The sequence below is a fragment of the Lethenteron reissneri genome, unplaced genomic scaffold (genome assembly GCF_015708825.2).
Source record: "Lethenteron reissneri isolate LAM-NWPU_2019-01 unplaced genomic scaffold, ASM1570882v1 scaffold_1929, whole genome shotgun sequence".
NCBI lineage: Eukaryota > Metazoa > Chordata > Hyperoartia > Petromyzontiformes > Petromyzontidae > Lethenteron > Lethenteron reissneri.
This window is the reverse complement of record NW_026891695.1, coordinates 77,305-99,602: the sequence shown is the minus strand read 5'-3', so window position 1 is coordinate 99,602 and position 22,298 is coordinate 77,305. Positions and strand designations below refer to the sequence as shown.

Below are 22,298 nucleotides of genomic sequence, written 5' to 3'. Positions count from 1 at the left end.
CAATAAAAGTTGTTTAAAAAGTCGTCTACCCCCCCCATCCCCCCCCCACATCCCCCCCCCACATCCCCCCCCATCCCCCCCCACATCACCCCCCCCCACATCCCCCCACCCCCCCCCCCCCACATCCCCCCACCCCCCCCCCCCCCCACATCCCCCCACCCCCCCCCCCCACATCCCCCCACATCCCCCCCACATCCCCCCCATCCCCCCCCCATCCCCCCCCCACATCCCCCCCCCACATCCCCCCCATCCCCCCCCCCTACATCCCCCCCATCCCCCCCCCCACATCCCCCCCCATCCCCCCCACATCCCCCCATCCCCCCCCCACATCCCCCCCATCCCCCCCCCCCCACGACCTCCTGTGTACCAGGCGAGGTAGTCAACATCTCCTAGCCACAGTAATGATGAGAGAGACGCAGACTCCACAGATACAGCAGCAGCAGCAGGCTTCGTCAGGGTCTGGGGTCGAACCCACGACCTCCTCTAGACCAGGCGAGGTAGTTAACATCTCCTAGACACCGCAACGCCCTTTATCTCTCCCTAACTCTCTCCTCTCTCCTCTCTCTCCCTCTCTGGGTGAGTGGGTGGGTGAGTGGGTGGGTGAGTGGGTAGGTGACTGGGTGGGTGAGTGGGTAAGTGAATAAGTGAGTGGGTGGGTGGGTGAGTGGGTGCGTGGGTGGGTGGGTGAGTGGGCGAGTGAGTGGGTTGGGTGGGTGCGTGGGTGGTGGGTGGGTGGGTGAGTGAGTGGGTGAGTGAGTGAGTGAGTGGGTGGGTGAGTGAGTGAGTAAATAAGTGGGTGAGTGAGTGAGTGAGTAAGTGGGTGGGTGGGTGAGTGAGTGGGTGACTGGGTGGTGAGTGGGTGAGTGGGTGGGTAAGTGAGTGGGTGCGTGGGTGAGTGGGTGAGTGAGTGGTTGGGTGGGTGGGTGCGTGGGTGAGTGGGTGGGTGAGTGGGTGAGTAAGTGGGTGAGTGAGTGGGTGGGTAAGTGGGTGAGTGTGGGTGAATGAGTTAGTGGGTGGGTAAGTTGGTGAGTAATAGGGTGAGTGGATGGATGAGTGGGTGGGTAGGTGAGTAGGTGAGTCTGTTGGTGAGTGGGTGGGTGAGAGGGTGAATGAGTGGGTGAGTGGATGATTGAGTGGGTGAATGCTTGGGTAGTTGAGTGGGTGGGTGAGTGGGTGAGTGGGTGAGTGAGTGGGTATGTAGGTAAGTGGGTGAGTGAGTGAGTGGGTAAGTGGGTGAGTGTGGGTGAATGAGTTAGTGGGTGGGTAAGTTGGTGAGTAATAGGGTGAGTGGATGGATAAGTGAGTGGGTAGGTGAGTAGGTGAGTGGGTGAGTGGGTGAGTGAGTGGATGAGTGAGTGGGTGAGTGAGTGGTTGAGTGAGTGGTTGAGTGCGTGGTTGGGTGAGTGGGTAAGTGAGTGGGTGTGTAGGTAAGTGGGTGAGTGGGTAGGTGTGTGGGTGAGTGGTTGAGTGCGTGGTTGGGTGAGTGAGTGTATGGGTGAGTGAGTGGGTGGGCGGGTGAGTGGGAGGGAGAGTGGATGAGTCAGTGGTTGAATGAGTGGTTGAGTGCGTGGTTGGGTGAGTGAGTGGGTGTGTAGGTAAGTGGGTGAGTGGGTGTGTGGGTGAGTAGGTGAGTGGGTGAGTGAGTGGTTGGGTGAGTGTCTGGGTGAATGAGTGTCTGGGTGAGTGAGTGGGCGGGTGAGTGGGGGGGAGAGTGGATGAGTGAGTGGGTGAGTGGTTGAGTGAGCTGTTGAGTGCGTGGTTGGGTGAGTGTATGGGTGAGTGAGTGGGCGGGTGAGTGGGGGGTGAGTGGATGAGTGAGTGGGTGGGTGAGCGGGAGGGAGGATGGTGGAGGATGGGGGGGGAGGGGTTGACCTATGCCGATGTTGCTGCGTATTTATTTATTAATTTCTCGCGCGCCCGCTGCGAGACAGCGCCACGCATTGTCCGCTGGAGCGAGGAGGAGGAAGAGGAGGAGCATTCTCTCACCCCACCGTCTCCCGGGTAACACAGAGTGAGAGGAGAGAGACAGGAGGAAACATATACATGGAGTAGGGAGAGAGGGGTGGGTAGCAGAGGTCGCAAACGGGTTTTGATTCCTTACCCGTACCCGTACCCGGCCGCACCAGGGTCGCAAAAGGGTACCCGTACCCGGCCGTACCCGTACCCTACCCGTACCCGGCCGGGTACAGGTAGGGTACGGGTATCGGGTACCTGATTGCGACCTCTGGGATGAAGCCATGTTGCAGGCGCGGGTGGGTTGATTCTAGGAACTTGAATTGTGAGAAGAGACAAGACTTTGGGAAATGAGTGACAAACGGTGACTCACCAGTAACTCACGGTCTACCCGTACCCGTACCCGGCCGCACCAGGGTCGCAAACGGGTACCCGTACTCGGTCGGGTACGGGTAGCCGGGTATCGGGTAGGGTACGGGTATCGGGTACCCGATTGCGACCTCTGCTGGGTAGAGAGAGGGGGGTAGATAGAGGGAAGGGGTAACACAGAGTGAGAGGAGAGAGACAGGAGGGAGAGTGGGACTTGTCGTAGTAAATAAACAACATTAAAAATACTACATCGAAAACCGGGGGGACATAGACATGGAGTAGGGAGAGAGGGGGTAGAGAGAGAGGGGGTAGAGAGAGCAGAGCGTGAAATATTTCGTGAAATATTTCATTTTAAAAGGTGGTGGGTGGGGGGGTTACGTAAAACAAAGCATAAAAAAAAATGATGAACGAAGCAAATTGCCTACTACACCAAGCATCTTCTTGTTTCCTCTGATCGTAAAATAAATAAGAGAGTGGAGAGAGAGTGGAGAGAGAGTGGAGTGAGAAGATAAAGAGAGTGGAGAGAGAGAGTGGAGTGAGAAGAGAGTGGAGAGAGAGTGGAGTGAGAAGATAAAGAGAGTGGAGAGAGAGTGGAGAGAGAGTGGAGTGAGAAGATAGAGTGTAGAGAGAGTGGAGAGAGAGTGGAGTGAGAAGAGAGTGGAGAGAGAGTGGAGTGAGAAGATAAAGAGAGTGGAGAGAGAGAGTGGAGTGAGAAGAGAGTGGAGAGAGATTTTTTTGACTTTTATAATTTTATTTCCTCCAGCGGCAATTGCGCTGGAGTATTTTCAATGTATCAGTATACCAGCCTTTATGGCCACACAATGCACCAGCCTTTATGGCAACACAAGAAAACAAGCACCGGCCCACGCGCCGCACCACGACACGCAGCGTCGGCACCACATTCAATTTCACAGTCGTGCCCTTCTCGGAGCTCCGCCTTACGCATTTCCCCACCACATCGCCGCCACCACACAGCCAGCGTCCGATGCATTTGTCATTCCGGGCCATGACGCCCCTTTGCCTGGCAAAACACACCCTCCACACCCCTCCCCTCCCCGACGGGCGACGGCGGTGGTAGTGATGACAGTGTCGCCTTTAGCGCTATGGGGGAGAAGGGGGGGAGGCTGTTTCTTGACCTTGCTCATCAAAGCCTTCAGACGGTACACCTCCTGGCGGCCGTAACTGTACTTTTGCGGGTCATGGACTACCAACCGGGCCGTCTTCATGAAGGCCCCCCTGTTGGGGAAGCTGTCCTGCACCCGGGTCTTGCGCCTTCCCGAACGACCACCGCAGGAAGCCGACGAGGTAGTCGGGCCTACACGATCCCATGGCCAACTCTTCGCCCTCCGACCCTCCGGGTCGTCGTTGCTAGCGCCGCTCACCATGCTCACCTCCATCCTGCCCGTCCTCCATCCTGCCCGTCCTCCTCTTCTTCCGCGCCCCTCCGACGACGGTGAACCCTCCCCCGTCATCGTCGGTTTTCTTCTCCGGTGCCGACTCTCCGCGCTCCAGCACAGAGTCGACACCACCTTGCTGCGGCTGCTGATGCCGCCACTGCTCCCGCTGCTGCTGCTGCTCTTCTTGCTGCGGCTGCTGCTGCTGCTGTTGCTGCTGCGGTTGATGCTCCCACTGCTGCTGCTCCCGCTGCTGCTGCTGTTGTTGCGGCTGCTGCTGCTGCTCCTGCTGCGGCGGTGGCTGCTACGGCGGCTGCTCCCGCTGCTACTGCTGCTCGTGTTGCTGCTGTGGTTGATGCTCCCACTGCTGCTGCTGCTCCCGCTGCTGCCTTGGCTGCTGCAGTTGTGGCACCAGCGTTGTTTCTCCCGTCGCTGCTCCGCCAGACCTCACCACTCCCTCCTTAGTCTTGGCAGAGCAGCCTGGCGCTGCCACACCCGTAGCAGCGCGGCACAGCTGTGGCCAGGTACACCGTGTGGACGCGGCCACCAGCGGTGCGCTTGATGGCCACGTCCATTTCGGTGCGCCCGCTCTTCAGCACGAGGAACGCCTGTCGTTGGCCCGACAGGACGTGCCTCATCTCTTTGATCTGCGTCCTCATGCGCAGCAGCACAATGGGCGACACCACCACGCCGTAGCGCTGCAGGTCCGCCCTCAGCACCGCGTTCGTGAGGTATGGCGGCGCGCCTGAGACGGTCACCCTCACCGCCGGCGTGGAGAGAGGGCTGCACTGCACGAGCAGCCCCCCCCCTCCCCCCGCCGCCGCATCCACCGTGGCCACGTACACCACGTAGCCACGGTTCTCCTTCTGTACCACACGGATGGCCGCCGGCCCGACGTGTGCCGCCACCACAGCAGCAACGCCATCGGGCGACGTCCCCGGCGGTGGAAAGCATCGAAAGCCGTGCTGGTCCGTGAGGGACGACCCACAGACTCACGCCACAGAGGCTCACAAACTTACACAGGAACCCCACAGACTTACATAGGAACCGAAACCCGTTGCGCAACCCATCGTGCAACCCGTCGCGCAACCGGTTGTAGCGCAAATCGGTCATGCAACCGGTTGCGCAACCGGTATAATTGTATTTGTTTGTTTTGGGGGGTTCGAGTTTGTAGGCGGGTTAGGGTTTGGTGGGGGGGGGGGGTCAGGGGGGGGGGGGCAGGGGGGTCAGGGGGGGTCAGGGGGGGTCAGGGGGGGGGGGCCTCACACGAGCGAGGAGTTGGAGAAGCCGCCGGCTGCCTCGGCCACGTAGCCCGCCGGTACCAAGATGGCCGCCACGCCCGCTCTGCCGCAGGGGATTGTGGGAGCCGCCGCCGCCACCGCGGGGGGTTGTGGGTAAGGTGGCGGCTTTGCGGGGGGCTGGGGGTTGCGGGGGTGAGCGGGGGTCCAGGGGAGCGAGGGGGCAGCTCTGTCCGTGAGCTCGGAGACCTCCCGGTCATCGTTGGTGGGCGAGGAGGAGGGCGAAGATCGTCGCAGATACGACGACGACGATGATGATGACGAGGTGGTGGCGGCGGCGGTGGTGGAGGTGGAGGAGGTGAGGAACTCTGGGGGGATGCCGGCGAGAACGGGAGAAGAGGCTGTGGGGAAAGATGTGACCAGCGGAATCGTCATCGGCAGAATGATCGTTATCAGAATCTTCACCAGCAGAATCATCATCAGCGGAAATATCATCACCACCAGAATCATCAGCAACATCATCATCAGCGGAAATATCATCACCAGCAGAATCTTCACCAGCAGAATCATCATCAGCGGCAATATCATCACCAGCAGAATCATCATCAGCAGAATCATCAATATCAGAATCTTCATCATCAGCAGAATGATCGTTATCAGAATCTTCACCAGCAGAATCATCATCAGTGGCAATATCATCACCAGCAGAATCATCATCAGCGGCAATATCATCACCAGCAGAATCATCATCACAGGGCCCCTTTGTGTCCTGTGGGAGTCCCGGCTTGTGCCGGAAAGCGTCACCCACCCTACCACTCACCCTATCACTCACCCTACCACTCACCCTATCACTCACCCTATCACTCACACTACCACTCACCCTATCACTCACCCCACCACTCACCCTGTCACTCACCCCACCACTCACCCACCCTACCACTCATCCACCCTACCACTCATCCACCCTACCACTCACCCTCCCACTCACCCACCCTACCACTCACCCACCCGACCACTCACCCTCCCACTCACCCACCCTACCACTCACCCACCCTACCACTCACCCATCCTACCATCCACCCTACCACTGACCCAACCAGCCACTCACCCAGCCACTCATCCAAACACTCAGCCAGCCACTCACCTACCCACTCACCCTACCAATAACCCTACCATTCACTCACCCACCCAATCACTCACCCACCCTATCACTCACCCACCCTAACACTCACCCACCCTTTCACTCACCCACCCAACCACTCACTCAGCCACCTACTCATCCACCCCACTACTCACCCACTCTATCACTCACCCACCCAACCACTCACCCACCCAACCACTCACCCACCCTACCACTCACCCACCCTACCACTCACCCTACCACTCACCCACCCTACCACTCACCCATCCTACCATCCACCCTACCACTGACCCAACCAGCCACTCACCTACCCACTCACTCACCCTACCAATAACCCTACCATTCACTCACTCACCCAATCACTCACCCACTCTATCACTCACCCACCCAACCACTCACTCAGCCACCCTACTACTCATTCACCCCACTACTCATCCACTCTACCACACATCCACCCACTCACCCACCCAATCACTCACTCACCCTATCACTCACCTAACCTTTCACTCACCCACCCAACCACTCACTCAGCCACCCTACTACTCATCCACCCCACTACTCACCCACTCTACCACTCACCCACCCTACCACACATCCACCCACTCACCCAGCCACTCGCTCATCCACTTACCTACGCACTCACCGACTCAACCACTCACCCACCCACTCACCCGGCCATTCACTCACCCATCCTACCACTCACCCACCCTACCATTCACCCTGTCACTCACCCACCCTACTACTCACCCACCCTACCACTCACCCTACCACTCACCCACCCTACCACTCACCCACCCTACCATCCACCCTACCACTGACCCAACCAGCCACTCACCCAGCCACTCACCCACCCTTCCAATCACCAATCCACCCTACCCACCCAACTACGTGCAGTTAGCCAATCAGAACTCACCGTTTTCAAGAAGCTCGAACGCCATTGGCTCATCCCGCCGATCCGCTGTGTAGCGGTGAGCATGGTTAAGTTCTGGATTCTGATTGGCCCTTGGTGAAGTATGGTGGGTGGAGTTATTGAACGCAGGCATCTTCTGATTGGCTCTGCTTCTCAGGTGGGCGGGGCTCCGGGGTGGCGGTGTCTTTTGAGTGGCCCTGTTCTGCGTGTGGGCGGGGCTAGGAGCGGGGCTAGGGAACGTGGGCGTCCTCTGATTGGCCCGGTCGTACAAGTGGGCGGGGCTAGCAGCGGGACTTCGATGAGGTGGCGTCCTCTGATTGGCCCGGTTCTGCGTGTGGGCGGGGCTAGGTGCGGGGCTAGGGAAGGTAGGCGTCCTCTGATTGGCCCTGTCGTATAGATGGGCGGGGCTCGAAAACGAGAGCGTCCTCTGATTGGCCCGTTCGTAGATATGGGTTGGGCTGGGGGAGGAGCTATGAAAGGTAGGCGTTCTCTGATTGGCCCGGTCGTACGGGTGGACAGGGCTGGGGGCGGGGCTGGGGAAAGTTGGCGTCCTCTGATTGGCCCGTTCGTAGATATGGGTTGGGCTGGGGGCGGAGCTATGAAAGGTAGGCGTCCTCTGATTGGCCCAGTCATATGGATGGGCGGGGCTGGGTGCGGGGCTAGGGAAGGTAGGCGTCCTCTGATTGGCCCTGTCGTATGGATGGGCGGGGCTCGAAAAAGAGAGCGTCCTCTGATTGGCCCGGTCGTATGGAGGGGCGGGGCTGGGGGTGGGGCTGGAGAATGTAGGTGTCCTCTGATTGGCCCGGCCGTGCGAGTGGGCGGGGTTGGAGGCGGGGCTCCGAGGCGGCAGGGGCAGGGGCGTCTTCTGATTGGCCCGATCGATGGAGGGCGTGGCACAGCGGCTCGGGCTGCGCTCCAATTGGCCGAGGCTCTCGCCCAATGGGAGGTCATCTGAGTCGGGGTCATCGTCGGCGAATCGTACCTGGAGCGGAGTCTGCGATCGACACGGACAGAGATTATGCAAATTAGACACAATTTGGATGCACAAAAATATGCAAATGAGCTCATTAACTTAGATCGCACTCTGACCGGGGGTGAAAGAGTAGGCCAAAGTACCCTCCACGTGACTCCCGCAGCCGCTAGAGGCTGCTATTCTCTCCAATTAAACGAGCGGACAAACACATTCCTGCTGCGGAGGGAGCTGGTAGTGACCTTGGGTTGCTCGGTCAATGGCCAGGGTCAACGGCGGCGTGGTGTATTCCGCAAATATGCTCGACTGTGAGGGCGGGCACAAGCCGGCGTGAGTAGGTTAAACGTTGAGTTTTATAAGGGCACCACGGGGTGACCAGCCCCTCCCCACCCAGCATCACCCCTCTCTCCCCACCCAGCCCCACCCAGCCCCTCCCTCCCCACCCAGCCCCTCCCTCCCCACCCAGCCCCTCCCCACCCTCCCCACCCAGCCCCTCCCCACCCTCCTCACCCTCCCACCCAGCCACTCCCCACCCTCCCCACCTCTCCCACCCCCCACCCAGCCCCACCCCACCCCCCACCCAGCCCCACCCCACCCTCCCCACCCAGCCCCTCCCCACCCAGCCCCTCCCTCCCCACCCAGCCCCTCCCTCCCCACCCAGCCCCTCCCTGCACGACGGACGGACGGACACAATAATCCCCTGTGGGCTGGTGTAACCAGGAGGTTCCTACCAGTATAACACGTCCCAGTATATGCAGCACAAAGCATAACCATGCAAGGACTCCTCAACTCACGAACGAGATCGGTTCCAGAGGTCTGTGTTCGTAAGTCGATGTGTTCGTAAGTCCCAACTTTACTCCCTGTCGATTACAAACCACGTCGTAAGGTGTGTACACTAAACACGGGGAGTGGCTTTGAAAGTTGTAGAATCTCCAGTCGATGTAGATGTCACTGGCTCTTCACGTTCTGTATATGTAGATACCGCTGGTTCTTCACGTTCTGTAGATGTCACTGGTTCTTCACGTTCTGCAGATGCCACTGGTTCTTCAAGTTCTACACATGTAGATGCCACTGGTTCTTCACGTTTTGCAGATTTATAGGCCACTAGTTCTTCATGTTCTGTAGATGTAGATGCCACTGGTTCTTCACGTTCTGTATATGTAGATGCCACTGGTTCTTCACGTTCTGCAGATGCCACTGGTTCGTCACGTCCTACAGATGTAGCTGCCACTGGTTCGTCACGTCCTACAGATGTAGCTGCCACTGGATCTTCACGTTCTACAGATGTAGATGCCACTGGTTTTTCACGTTCTGCAGATGTAGAGGCCACTGGTTCGTCACGTTCTACAGATGTAGATGCCACTGGATCTTCACGTTCTGCAGATGCCACTGGTTCTTCACGTTCTGCAGATGTAGATACCGCTGGTTCTTCACGTTTTGTAGATGCCACTAGTTCTTCACGTTCTGCAGATATAGATGCTACTGGTTCTTCACGTTCTGTAGATGCCACTGGTTCTTCACGTTCTGTAGATGTAAATGCCACCGGTTCTTCACGTTCTACAGATGTTGATGCCACTGGTTCTTCACGTTCTACAGATGTTGATGCCACTGGTTCTTCACGTTCTACAGATGTTGATGCCACTGGTTCTTCACGTTCTGCAGATGTAGATGCCACTGGATATTCACGTTCTACAGATGTAGATGCCACTGGTTCTTCACGTTCTACAGATGTTGATGCCACTGGTTCTTCACGTTCTGCAGATGTAGATGCCACTGGTTCTTCACGTTCTGCAGATGTAGATGCCACTGGTTCTTCACGTTCTACAGATGTAGATGCCACTGGTTCTTCACGTTCTACAGATGATGATGCCACTGGTTGTTCACGTTCTACAGATGTAGATGCCACTGGTTCTTCACGTTCTACAGATGTTGATGACACTGGTTCTTCACGTTCTGTAGATGTAGATGCCACTGGTTCTTCAGGTTCTACAGATGAAGATGCCACTGGTTCGTCACGTTCTACAGATGATGATGCCACTGGTTCTTCACGTTCTACAGATGATGATGCCACTGGTTCTTCACGTTCTACATATGTAGATGCCACTGGTTCTTCACGTTCTGTAGATGTAGATGTCACTGGTTCTTCACTTTTTGCAGATGTAGATGTCACTGGTTCTTCACGTTCTGCAGATGTAGATGCCACTGGTTCTTCACGTTCTACAGATGTAGATGCCACTGGTTCTTCACGTTCTGCAGATGTAGATGCCACTGGTTCTTCACGTTCTGCAGATGTAGATGTCACTGGTTCTTCACGTTCTGCAGATGTAGATGCCACTGGTTCTTCACGTTCTACAGATGTAGATGCCACTGGTTCTTCACGTTCTGCAGATGTAGATGCCACTGGTTCTTCACGTTCTGCAGATGTAGATGCCACTGGTTCTTCACGACCTTCACTCCCCCACGTGACCCCCACTCCCCCTCCCCCACGTGACTCCCACTCCCCCACGTGACCCCCACGTGACCCCCACTCCCCCTCCCCCACGTGACCCCCACTCCCCCTCCCCCACGTGACCCCCACTCCCCCTCCCCCACGTGACCCCCCCCCCCCCCCGCTCGCCCCCTCCTCACCAGTCGCCCCTTCTGACGGAGACTCGATCTGAGATCCCCGCGGCTCAGGCCGGGACTACTTTCAGCGCAGTGGGCGGAGCCAGCGGCAGCCACGCCCCCGTATCCCTCCGCCGCCGTGGACACGAAGGTGTTGTCCGCCGGAAGCCGCCGCACGGCGCTGCCCTTCGTCATGGCAACGGGCAGCACCGGGGGTAGTGCCGGGGTCAGAGTCGGGGTCAGCGCCGGGTAGGGGAGGGCACGGGCCGGGCAGTCCACCCCGGCCGGACCTGCGGGTTCAACGCCGAGAGCACTCTGATGATTGTGGTGATTGTGGTGATTGTGATGAGTGTGATGATTGTGGTGATTGTGGTGATTGTGATGATTGTGGTGATTGTGATGAGTGTGGTGGTGGTGGTGATTGTGATGATTGTGGTGGTGGTGGTGATCGTGATGATTGTGATGATTGTGGTGATTGTGGTGATTGTGATGATTGTGATGATTGTGGTGATTGTGGTGATTGTGATGATTGTGGTGATTGTGATGAGTGTGGTGGTGGTGGTGATTGTGATGATTGTGATGATTGTGGTGGTGGTGGTGATCGTGATGATTGTGATGATTGTGGTGATTGTGATGATTGTGGTGATTGTGATGATTGTGGTGATTGTGATGAGTGTGGTGGTGGTGATGATTGTGATGATTGTGGTGGTGGTGGTGATTGTGATGATTGTGATGATTGTGGTGGTGGTGGTGGTGATCGTGATGATTGTGATGATTGTGGTGATTGTGGTGATTGTGGTGATTGTGATGAGTGTGGTGGTGGTGGTGATTGTGATGATTGTGGTGATTGTGATGAGTGTGGTGGTGGTGGTGATTGTGATGATTGTGATGATTGTGGTGATGATGGTGGTGGTGGTGATCGTGATGATTGTGATGATTGTGGTGATTGTGGTGAGTGTGATGATTGTGGTGATTGTGATGAGTGTGGTGGTGGTGGTGATTGTGATGATTGTGGTGGTGGTGGTGATTGTGATGATTGTGATGAGTGTGGTAGTGGTGATTGTGGTGGTGATGATTGTGATGATTGTGATGGTGGTGATGATTGTGGTGGTGGTGATGAGTGTGGTGGTGGTGATTGTGGTGGTGATGATTGTGATGAGTGTGGTGGTGGTGATGAGTGTGGTGATTGTGATGAGTGTGGTGGTGGTGGTGATTGTGATGATTGTGGTGATTGTGATGAGTGTGGTGGTGGTGGTGATTGTGATGATTGTGATGATTGTGGTGATGATGGTGGTGGTGGTGATCGTGATGATTGTGATGATTGTGGTGATTGTGGTGAGTGTGATGATTGTGGTGATTGTGATGAGTGTGGTGGTGGTGGTGATTGTGATGATTGTGGTGGTGGTGGTGATTGTGATGATTGTGATGAGTGTGGTGGTGGTGATTGTGGTGGTGATGATTGTGATGAGTGTGGTGGTGGTGATGAGTGTGATGGTGATGATTGTGTTGATTGTGATGGTGGTGATGATTGTGGTGGTGGTGATGAGTGTGGTGGTGGTGATTGTGGTGGTGATGATTGTGATGAGTGTGGTGGTGGTGATGAGTGTGATGGTGATGATTGTGATGATTGTGATGGTGGTGATGAGTGTGGTGGTGGTGATGAGTGTGGGTAGAATAATACATAGTGTAATATTACAATGTATAAGGTATAGGGTGGTGTATAGCAATACAGTATATAATTTAATGTTGGGTTTGTCTATGGCAGTATATAGTACGGTGTAGACTCTTGTGATGTAAGAGAATAAAGTTTAGCTGGAAGCATATTATATTTTTTGCGACATAGAATTGTAATGTATTACTTACTGTTAGTAACTCAGCTTATTGTAGAGTATATTTAGTATACTGATGATCCTATGTAGTTTATACTTTAGTTGTTTACGTGGTGGTTTTAGTTTCTGCAGCTACATACTATTAACACTCCTTCCCTTTATTAATGCTACCCCTATCCCATCCCTTTGATGCTGCTAATCCTGCATAATGCACGGGCATAAGTAGTACTAATCACATACCTGCATTTCCCCTCCCTTTGATGCTGCTAATCCTGCATAATGCACGGGCATAAGTAGTACTAATCACATACCTGCATTTCCCATATCCCCTCCCTTTGATGCTGCTAATCCTGCATAATGCACGGGCATAAGTAGTACTAATCACATACCTGCATTTCCCATATCCCCTCCCTTTGATGCTGCTAATCCTGCATAATGCACGGGCATAAGTAGTACTAATCACATACCTGCATTTCCCATATCCCCTCCCTTTGATGCTGCTAATCCTGCATAATGCACGGGCATAAGTAGTACTAATCACATACCTGCATTTCCCATATCCCCTCCCTTTGATGCTGCTAATCCTGCATAATGCACGGGCATAATGAGTTTAAACCCCTCGCCAAACCTACGCATTTCACAAGTAGTACTAATCGCATATCTGCATTTCCCATAAATATGCTAAATTCCTCTTAATATGCAAATTCTTTTGTCAAGGCGCTCTTCCCCCCTCCATCCCAGCTTAAATAGTCGCTCCAAGCCTGGGGCTTGTCATTCAGACTGTCTTCTTGACAGACCTGTTCTCCACCTGAGGACGGCTGCTTGCGTTGTGGCCGAAACGTCGTGAGAATTATTTAATTATGTTTTATTTTTATTATTTTATTATTTCCATTCTACGTGACTTTACCGAAGGAACCAAGAAGATGTGAGGATTGTGATGATTGTGGTGGTGGTGGTAGGGGGAGCGGTGGCACAGCAGTTAGCGCCGTGGTGGGCTCAGAAGCCGGCAGAGAGTCGAGTTCGATTCCCCAACTCGGCTTCCTGCCGGAATTGACGGCGATGATCTGAACCGGTCCTAGGTCGACTCAGCCCAAAATGAGTACCCGGTGCAGTGCGTAAAAACATGGCCACTGGGGGAGACAAAGGCGGCCGGACGTGGTGGTGCTGGCCACCCACCCCCTCGTGTGCCACAGTGCCGGTAGCCTTCATAGGTGCTCGCTAACAGCACTTGCCCCTACAGTCGGTTACAGGCTATACGGGGGATCTTTGTCTTTGCGTGTGGGTTGGTAGCGTAGCGGAGACCCGAGTTCGATTCACGCTCACGGCCAAGACCACCGGTGACGATGATTCGATTCGGTCTTGGGACTCCCCTAGATCGACTCAGCCTCAAATGAGTACCTGGTGCGGTGCGTAAAAACATCACCACTGGGGAGACAAAGGCGGCCGGGCGTGGTGGCGCTGGCCACCCATCCCCTCGTGTGCCACAGTTCCGGCAGCCTTCATAGAGGCGCTACTCGCTTGCTACTCGCCACTAACGGCACTTGCCCCATTAGCCCCGCCAGAGGCTACCCGGGCCACCTTTGTCTGTCCACGCTCACTCGTCGCTCACCTCCCATCACGGAGCCGGGCAGAGTTCCAAGATGGCCACCCCCGCCCCCCTCTGGACCCCCTCCCCCTCCTCCCCCCACGTCCACCAACGTGGTGGAAGCCATTGTCGGTGACATCATCCTCCTCCTCTTTGTGTCGTCATCATCGTCGTCGTCTCTGAGCTCCCGCTTCAGGGTCCTCATCGCGATCTCCTGGCCCCCCCCGCTGCCCCTCCCGCTGCCCCCCCCGCCCCTCCCCCCCCTCCTCCTCTTCCCTCTCGGAGTCACCGTGGCTGCCCGGCTGCTGCTCTTCTTGCTTCCCCGGGCGAACCACAGGGCGTTGCCGCACTCCAGGTATCCGCCGCTCGCCTCCTCCGACTCCTCCGCTTCATCCTCCGAAGCCTCGTCCGCCCCTAGGTCGGCTCCGACGGAAATGCCCGAGCGCCGATAATCGCCGCCGCCGAAATCGAACCACTCCGACCGATCCTTCAGCTCGCACTGCAGACTCCTGCAAAGCCGCTGATGATGCTGCTGATGATGATGCTGCTGCTGATGATGATGTTTATGAATGACGACATCGTCGTCGTCGTCGTCACCACCGCCAGCACCACCGCGGAGATTGTGGCAGCAGTACTGGCGGTCAGAAAGGTTGTGGTGGAGGTTGTGGTGGTTGTGGCGGTTGTGGCGGTTGTGGCGGTGGTGGCGGCGGTGGCGGTAGCAGGCGGCGACCAGCCCCGCGCACAGCGCCAGCAGCGCCAGCGCGGCGCCGCCGGCCACGGCCAGCGTAACTGTCCGTCGGTTCAGCTCCGCAACCTCCTCCTGCTGCTCCTCCAGGATCCCGAAGGTGCTGATGAGGTCGTCTTGTGGGCGGGCCTGGATCTGGGGGAGAGGGGGGCACTCAGTCACCCACTCAGCCACTCATTCAGACACTCACTCAGAAACCCACTGAGCAGTCCATTCAGCCACCCACTCAGCCAACCCCTCAGCCACCCAATCAGCCACTCACTCAGTGTCCCACTCAGCCGCTCACTCAGCCACCCAATCAGCCACCCACTCTTTTGTTCAGCCACTCCCTCTTGTTTGGCAGTCTCCGGCCCCGAGTAGAGGACTGTCCACCCCTCATGGCGGCAGGAGCCAGAGCCTGTCCACCAGACCTCCTGAATGCCGCAGAGATCCAGGCGGTACCGGTCCAGCTCCCGACAGAGGAGTGGCAGCCTCTCCTCCACAGTGAGCGTTCGAACATTGAACATAGTCACCCTTTTTGTTGTTCCCAGAGGAGCCCCGAGGGTGAAGATTCAATCTCCTGGCTCCGCCAAATGGGGTTTGGCGAGGAGACGTCATAGACGCCTGTCCCCCCGGGGCCTCCGGCACGAGCTTAATACGTTTTTTTTTCGTAGTTTACTGGTAGTTAATTGAAGGTGGAGGGGTTACCAGCCCCTCGCACCCGTCCAGAGCCCCCATTTGGCCGCTGTGGTGGTTACAGACGCTATTAAGGGAAAAGGTCAATCTCAATTGGCCCTCCCCCCATGGCACCGCCCACCACAGCGTTGCCGTCCGGCAACATGAGGAGGTAGGGGGTTGTTTTTGCCGGACTACCACCACCAACACCACCACTAATACCACCACCATCATCACCACCATTAACACCACCACTACCCCCACTATTATCATCACTACCCCCAGCACCCCCACTAACACCACCACCACTCCGACTAACACCACCACCACCCCGACCCCCCCCACCACCGCCACCCCGCCCCCACCACCATCACCACCACCACCACCACCCCTACTAACACCACCACTAATATCACCACCATTAACATCACCACCACCGCCATCACTACCACCACCACCCGGGCCGCCACCATCACCACCACCACCACCACCCCTACTAACATCACCACCATTAACATCACCACCACCCGGGCCGCCACCACCACCACCCCGACCATCCCCCCCCCCACCACCCCTACTAACACCACCACTAATACCACCACCATTAACATCACCACCACCGCCATCACCACCACCCGGGCCGCCACCACCACCATCACCACAACCACCCCGACCCACCCCCCCACCACCACCACCATCACCACCACCACCACCCCCCCCCCCACCACCACCACCGCCACCCCGACCACCACCACCCGGGCCGCCACCACCACAACCACCACCACCCCGACCACCACCACCACAACCACCATCACCACCACCATCACCACCACCACCACCCCCCCCATCACCACCACCACCCCCCCCCCATCACCACCACCACCCCCCCCCCACCACCCCACCTGCGCCAGCAGCCGCTGCACCTCTTGCTCCGTGCCGCGCGTGGCGTTCACGAGGACGTAGACGGCCAACGCGGTCGCCAGCGGGGTCGGCGCGAGGTCGCGGGCCACCACCACCACGCGGTGCAGGCCCCGGTGGGCCGGCGTGACCCGCCGGGCCAGCGCCAGCCGGGCCCTCACCACCGGCCTGGCCCTCACCGCCGTTGCGTTCCCGGCCTCGCCAGCGGCGGCCTCAGCGGTGGCCTCGTCGGGGTCATGGCCGACGGGACCGACGGTCGCGACCTCCTCGAGGGTGAAGAGGGAGGCCGGGTCGCTCCAGGACTCCACGTGGAGCCGCACCGTGCCGTTGAGGCCCTCGTCCAGATCATAGGCCTCGAGCTGCGGGTCGACGTGAATGGGGGTGGGGGGGAGGGAAGAGGGAGGAGGGAGAGTGAAAAGGGAGGGAGGGGAGGGGGAAGAGGGGAGGGAGCGGAGGGAGTGAGAGAGGGAGGTAGTGGAGGGAGGGGATGAAGGGGAGGGAATGGAGGGAGGGGGGGAGGGGAGAGGGGGAAGGGAGAAAGGGAGGATTGCAAGCCATTGAGTGAGAGAGTGAGGACTTCCCGGACAAGACGAACAGTGAGAGAGAGTGAGTGGGGATTGTAAGCCAGTGAGTGAGCGAGTGAGTGAGTGAGCGAGTGAGTGAGCGAGCAAGAGAGTGAGCGAGTAATTGATTGAGTGAGTGAAAAAGCGAGTGAGAGAGTGAGCATGCGAGCGAGAAAGCGAGTGATTGATTGAGTGAGAGAGCGAGTGAACAAGAGAGTGTACGAGTGAGTGACCGAGGAATTGATTGAGCGAACGAGAGAGCGAGTGAGCAAGAGAGCAAGTTATTGATTGAGTGAGCGAGTGAGCGATGCGTGTGAGCAAGAGAGCTAGTGGTTGACTGAGCGAGCGAGTGAACAAGAGAGCGACTGATTGAGTGAGCGAGAGAGTGAGTGAGTGAGCAATAGAGCGCGTGATTGATTGATTGAGCGAGCCCAGCGAGTGAGTGAGTAAGAGAGCGAGTGATTGAGCGAGTGAGCAATACAGCGAGTGATTGATTGAGCGAGCCCAGCGAGTGAGTAAGAGAGCGAGTGATTGAGCGAGTGAGCAATACAGTGAGTGATTGATTGAGCGAGCGAGCCCAGCGAGTGAGTAAGAGAGCGAGTGATTGATTGAGTGAGCGAGCGAACGAGTAAGCAAGAGAGCGAGTGATTGATTGATTGAGTGAGTGAGCAACAGAGCGAGTGATTGATTGAGTGAGCGAGAGAGCAATAGAGCGAGTGATTGATTTAGTGAGCGAGAGAGCAACAGAGCGAGTGATTGATTGAGTGAGCGAGCGAGCGAGCGAGCGAGAGAGCGAGTGATTGATTGAGCGAGCCCAGCGAGTGAGTGAGTAAGAGAGCGAGTGATTGAGCGAGTGAGCAATACAGCGAGTGATTGATTCATTGAGCGAGCCCAGCGAGTGAGTAAGAGAGTGAGTGATTGATTGAGTGAGCGAGCGAGTGAGCAAGAGAGCGAGTAATTGATTGAGTGAGCGAGTGATTGAGTGAGTGAGCGGCGGTGTTGGCGGTGGTGGAGGCACCACCCACGTGAGCCACGTGGGTTCCGGCGGCGCTGAAGAGCGGCAGGAACGCCGGGGAGCGGTGCCCCTGCACGAGTAGAAGTGTCAGCGAGTGATTGATTGAGTGAGCGAGAGAGCGAGTGATTGATTGAGTGAGCGAGAGAGCAATAGAGCGAGTGATTGAGTGAGTGAGTGAGCGAGAGAGTGAGTGATTGATTGAGTGAGCAAGAGAGCAATGGAGCGAGTGATTGATTGAGTGCGTGAGAGAGAGATTGATTGAGCGAGCGAGAAAGCGAGCGATTGATTGAGTGAGCGAGAGAGCAATAGAGCGAGTGATTGAGTGAGTGAGTGAGCGAGAGAGTGAGTGATTGATTGAGTGAGCAAGAGAGCAATGGAGCGAGTGATTGATTGAGTGAGTGAGCGAGCGATCAACAGAGCAAGTGATTGATTGAGTGAGTGAGAGAGCAATGGAGCGAGTGATTGATTGAGTGAGCGACCGAGCAATAGAGCGAGTGATTGATTGAGTGAACGAGCGAGCGAGAGAGCGAGTGATTGATTGAGTGAGCGAGCGAGCAACAGAGTGAGTGATTGATTGAGTGAGCGAGAGAGCAATAGAGCGAGTGATTGATTGAGTGAGCGAGCGAGCAACAGAGCGAGTGATTAATTGATTGAGTGAGCGAGAGAGCAATAGAGTGAGTGATTGATTGAGTGAGCGAGAGAGCAACAGAGCGAGTGATTAATTGATTGAGTGAGCGAGAGAGCAATAGAGCGAGTGATTGAGTGAGCGAGCGAGCAACAGAGCGAGTGATTGATTGAGTGAGCGAGAGAGCAATGGAGCGAGTGATTGATTGAGTGAGCGAGAGAGCAATAGAGCGAGTGATTGAGTGAGCGAGAGAGCAATTAAGAGAGCGAGTGATTGGTTGAGCGAGTGAGTGATTAAGAGAGTGAGTGATTGAGTGAGCGAGAGAGCGAGTGATTGATTAATTGAGCGAGCGAGGGAGCGAGTGAGCAACAGAGCGAGTGATTGATTGAGTGAGCGAGTGAGCGAGCGAGTGATTGATTGAGTGAGCGATGGTTGTTGGGGTTTGCGGTGGTGGAGGCACCACCCACGTGAGCCACGTGGGTTCCGGCGGCGCTGAAGAGCGGCAGGAACGCCGGGGAGCGGTGGCCCTGCACGGGTAGAAGCGTCAGTCCGGGCGCGTTGTCGTTGGAGTCGGCCACCCGCACCGTGGACTTCGTGCGCGAGCATCGGGGCGGGGAGCCCTGGTCCCTCGCCTCCACCTGGCGGAGACACACGGTGGCCCCCATCGTGGCCGCTCGTGAAGATGGCGGTGGTGGGGAGTTGGTGGGTGGTCTGCATCACCACTATCACTGCCACCAGCAACCCCATCACCACCATCACTACCACCGCCATCACCACCAACACTCCTATCAGCACCACTACCACCACCACCAACTCCATCATCACCACCATCACCTCCACTACCACCACCAACTCCATCATCACCACCACCACCCCCACCACCACCGCCACCCCCACCACCACCCCCACTACCACCATCCACTCCATCACCACCACCACCATCACCACCACCCCCACCACCACCGCCACCACCAACCTCACCACCAACTCCATCATCACCACCACCACCCCCACCACCAACTCCATCACCACCCCCACCACCAACCTCACCACCAACTCCACCCCCACCACCACCTCCACCACCACCACCACCACCCCCACCACCAACCTCATCACCAACTCCACCAACTCCACAACCACCCCCATCACAACCACTACCACCATCAACTCCATCACCACCACCACCACCACTACCACCACCAACTCCACCACCACCCCCACCACCAACTCCACCACCACCACCCTCACCACCACCACTACCACCATCAACTCCATCACCACCACCACCCCCACTACCACCATCCACTCCATCACCACCCCACCACCACCAACCTCACCACCACCCACTCCATCACCACCCCCACCACCCCCACCACCATCACCACCCCCACCACCACCCCCACTACCACCATCAACTCCATCACCACCACCACCCCCACTACCACCATCCACTCCATCACCACCCCTACCACCAACCTCACCACCAACTCCACCATCACCCCCACGACCACCACCACCACCACCACCACCAACCTCACCACCAACTCCATCATCAACACCACCAACAACCTCACCCCCACCATCACCACCAACTTCACCACCAACTCAATCACCACCCGCACCACCACCACCACCAACACCACCAACTTCATCATCACCACCACCACCCCCACGACCCCCACCACCCCCACCACCACCACCAACTCCATCATCATCACCACCCCCACCACCCCCACCACCACCACCACCATAACCACCCCCACCACCCTCACCACCACCCCCACCACCACCCCCACTACCACCATCCACTCCATCACCACCACCACCACCACCCCCACCACCACCGCCACCACCGCCATCACCTGGAAGCTGTAGGTGTCCCTCTGCTCTCGGTCCAGCACCTTCGTCGTCCTCACCTCGCCACTGCCAGGGTCGATGACGAAGGGGATATCATCATCACCCCCATCATCATCATCACCCCCATCACACCCATCACCACCGTCACCACCACCGCCGACGCTTCGCGACGCCCGAGCCTCCGCCGTCCGTGTCGTCCTCCCTCCACCACCCCGCCCCTCCCCCGGCATGATGAGGTGACGGCGGCGGTGGTGGTGGAGGAGCTGGAGGAGGTGGAATGTGACGAGGCCGTTGGGGCCTTCGTCCGGATCGGTGGCCGTCAGCGTCGCCACCATGGGATCCCGCCGGGAGATTCTCACCCACGGAGAGCAGCAGCGGTGTGGGGGGGTCCTGGGGGGGGGGAGTGGGTGGAGTGGGGGGGGGGGGATACGTGACGTTAGCAGCCACACTGTGTGACGTCAGCAGGCACACTGTGTGACGTCAGCAGGCACACTGCGTGACGTCAGCAGGCACACTGCGCGATGCTTCCGCACGCGGGTCACATGACAGATGTGACGTCACAACTCACTTTCCGTGCAAAATATATCCATTATTGCGCCCCCCCCCCTAAAAAATACAAAAGTCTATTTTTATAATTTGTGCGTGGTATACAGTCTGGAAAGTACCCACATGGCAAATTTCAAGTTTGTTGCATGTCGGGATGATGATGATGATGTTGATGATGATGATGCTGATGATGATGATGTTGATGATGCTGATGTTGATGATGATGGTGATGCTGCTGCTGATGATGCTGATGATGATGGTGATGATGCTGCTGATGATGCTGATGATGCCAGAGCGAACGTGGATCCCCCCACCTCTCCCCCACCTCTCCCCCCACCTCTCCCCCCACCTCTCCCCCCACCTCTCCCCCCACCTCTCCCCCCACCTCTCCCCCCACCTCCCCCCCCCCACCTCTCCCCCACCCCCCCAACTCACCACGATGGTGGGCGTGTTGTCGTTGACGTCACGCACGTGGACGGTGATGAGCGCCGTGGCCGAACGGGGTGAGGCCCCTCCCCCAGCCCCTCCCCCGAGGTCCCGGGCCACCACGGCCACCGTGAGGATGGGGCCGTCCACCTCGCGGTCCAGGGCCCTCAGCGCCCTCAGGATGCCGCTCTCGGCGTGCACGGTGAAGGGCGCGCCCAGCGGTGGCAGCGCCACCGCCGTCCCTCCAATCACACCGACTCCACCGCCACCACCTCCACCACCTCCACCAGCTCCACCAGCAGCTCCACTGACGGCCCCCAGAGAGTAGCGGACGAGGCCGCGGGGTCCACTGTCTGCGTCCACAGCCAGCACTGGGGGGGGAGGAGGGGAGGGGGAGGGGGGTTAGGGGGGGTGGGGGCCACCGGTACCCACCCCCCCAAACCCACAAGCCCCGCCCCTCCCCCAGCCCCACCCCACCCACCCACCTCGCCCCCCAACAACAACAACAATCCAGACAGGCAGACAGGAATTCAGGCAGGCAGACAAGAGCCCAGGCAGGCAGGCAGGAAGAAATCCAGCAAGGCAAAATAAGGTTCTATCCAGGCAGCCAGGAACCCAGCCAGGCAGCCAGGAACCCAGCCAGGCAGCCAGGAACCCAGCCAGGCAGCCAGAAATTTACCCAGGCAGTCAGAAACCTAGTCAGAAACCCAGTCAGGAACCCAGGTAGGCAGCCAGGAACCCAGCCAGGCAGCCAGGAACCCAGCCAGGCATCCAGGAACCCAGCCAGGCAGCCAGGAACCAAACCAGACAACCAGGAATCCAGGCAGGCAGACAAGAGTCCAGGCAGGCAGGCATGCAGGAAGGATTCCAGCAAGGCAAACTAAGGTTCCACCCAGGCAGCTAGGAACCCAGCCAGGAAATCTAACCAGGTAGGCAGGAATACAATACAGTGCAGC

General features: G+C 57.6%; 1 protein-coding gene across 1 annotated transcript; it reads right to left on the bottom strand.

Annotated features, from left to right (window-relative positions):
• Positions 1–4,971: 4,971 nt before the first annotated feature.
• Positions 4,972–21,482, bottom strand: LOC133339585 (uncharacterized). The gene is made up of 8 exons (XM_061547696.1): positions 21,352–21,482; positions 20,376–20,760; positions 18,981–19,151; positions 16,295–16,669; positions 14,018–14,873; positions 10,604–10,869; positions 7,009–7,999; positions 4,972–5,355 (listed from the first exon to the last, which is right to left on the bottom strand). The coding sequence occupies exons 2-8, from the start codon at positions 20,703–20,705 to the stop codon at positions 4,979–4,981; spliced, it is 3,366 nt and encodes a 1,121-aa protein (XP_061403680.1). The 5' UTR covers positions 20,706–20,760; positions 21,352–21,482; the 3' UTR covers positions 4,972–4,978.
• Positions 21,483–22,298: the final 816 nt, after the last annotated feature.

Coding starts and splice junctions, on each gene's coding strand:
- LOC133339585 (XM_061547696.1), bottom strand. CDS start 20,705: ATGGTGGCGACGCTGACGGCCACCGATCCGGACGAAGGCCCCAACGGC. Junction 19,152..20,375: donor GGGACACCTACAGCTTCCAG/GTGATGGCGGTG, acceptor TGTCTCCGCCAG/GTGGAGGCGAGGGACCAGGG. Junction 10,870..14,017: donor GCCCGGCTCCGTGATGGGAG/GTGAGCGACGAG, acceptor TTGAACCCGCAG/GTCCGGCCGGGGTGGACTGC.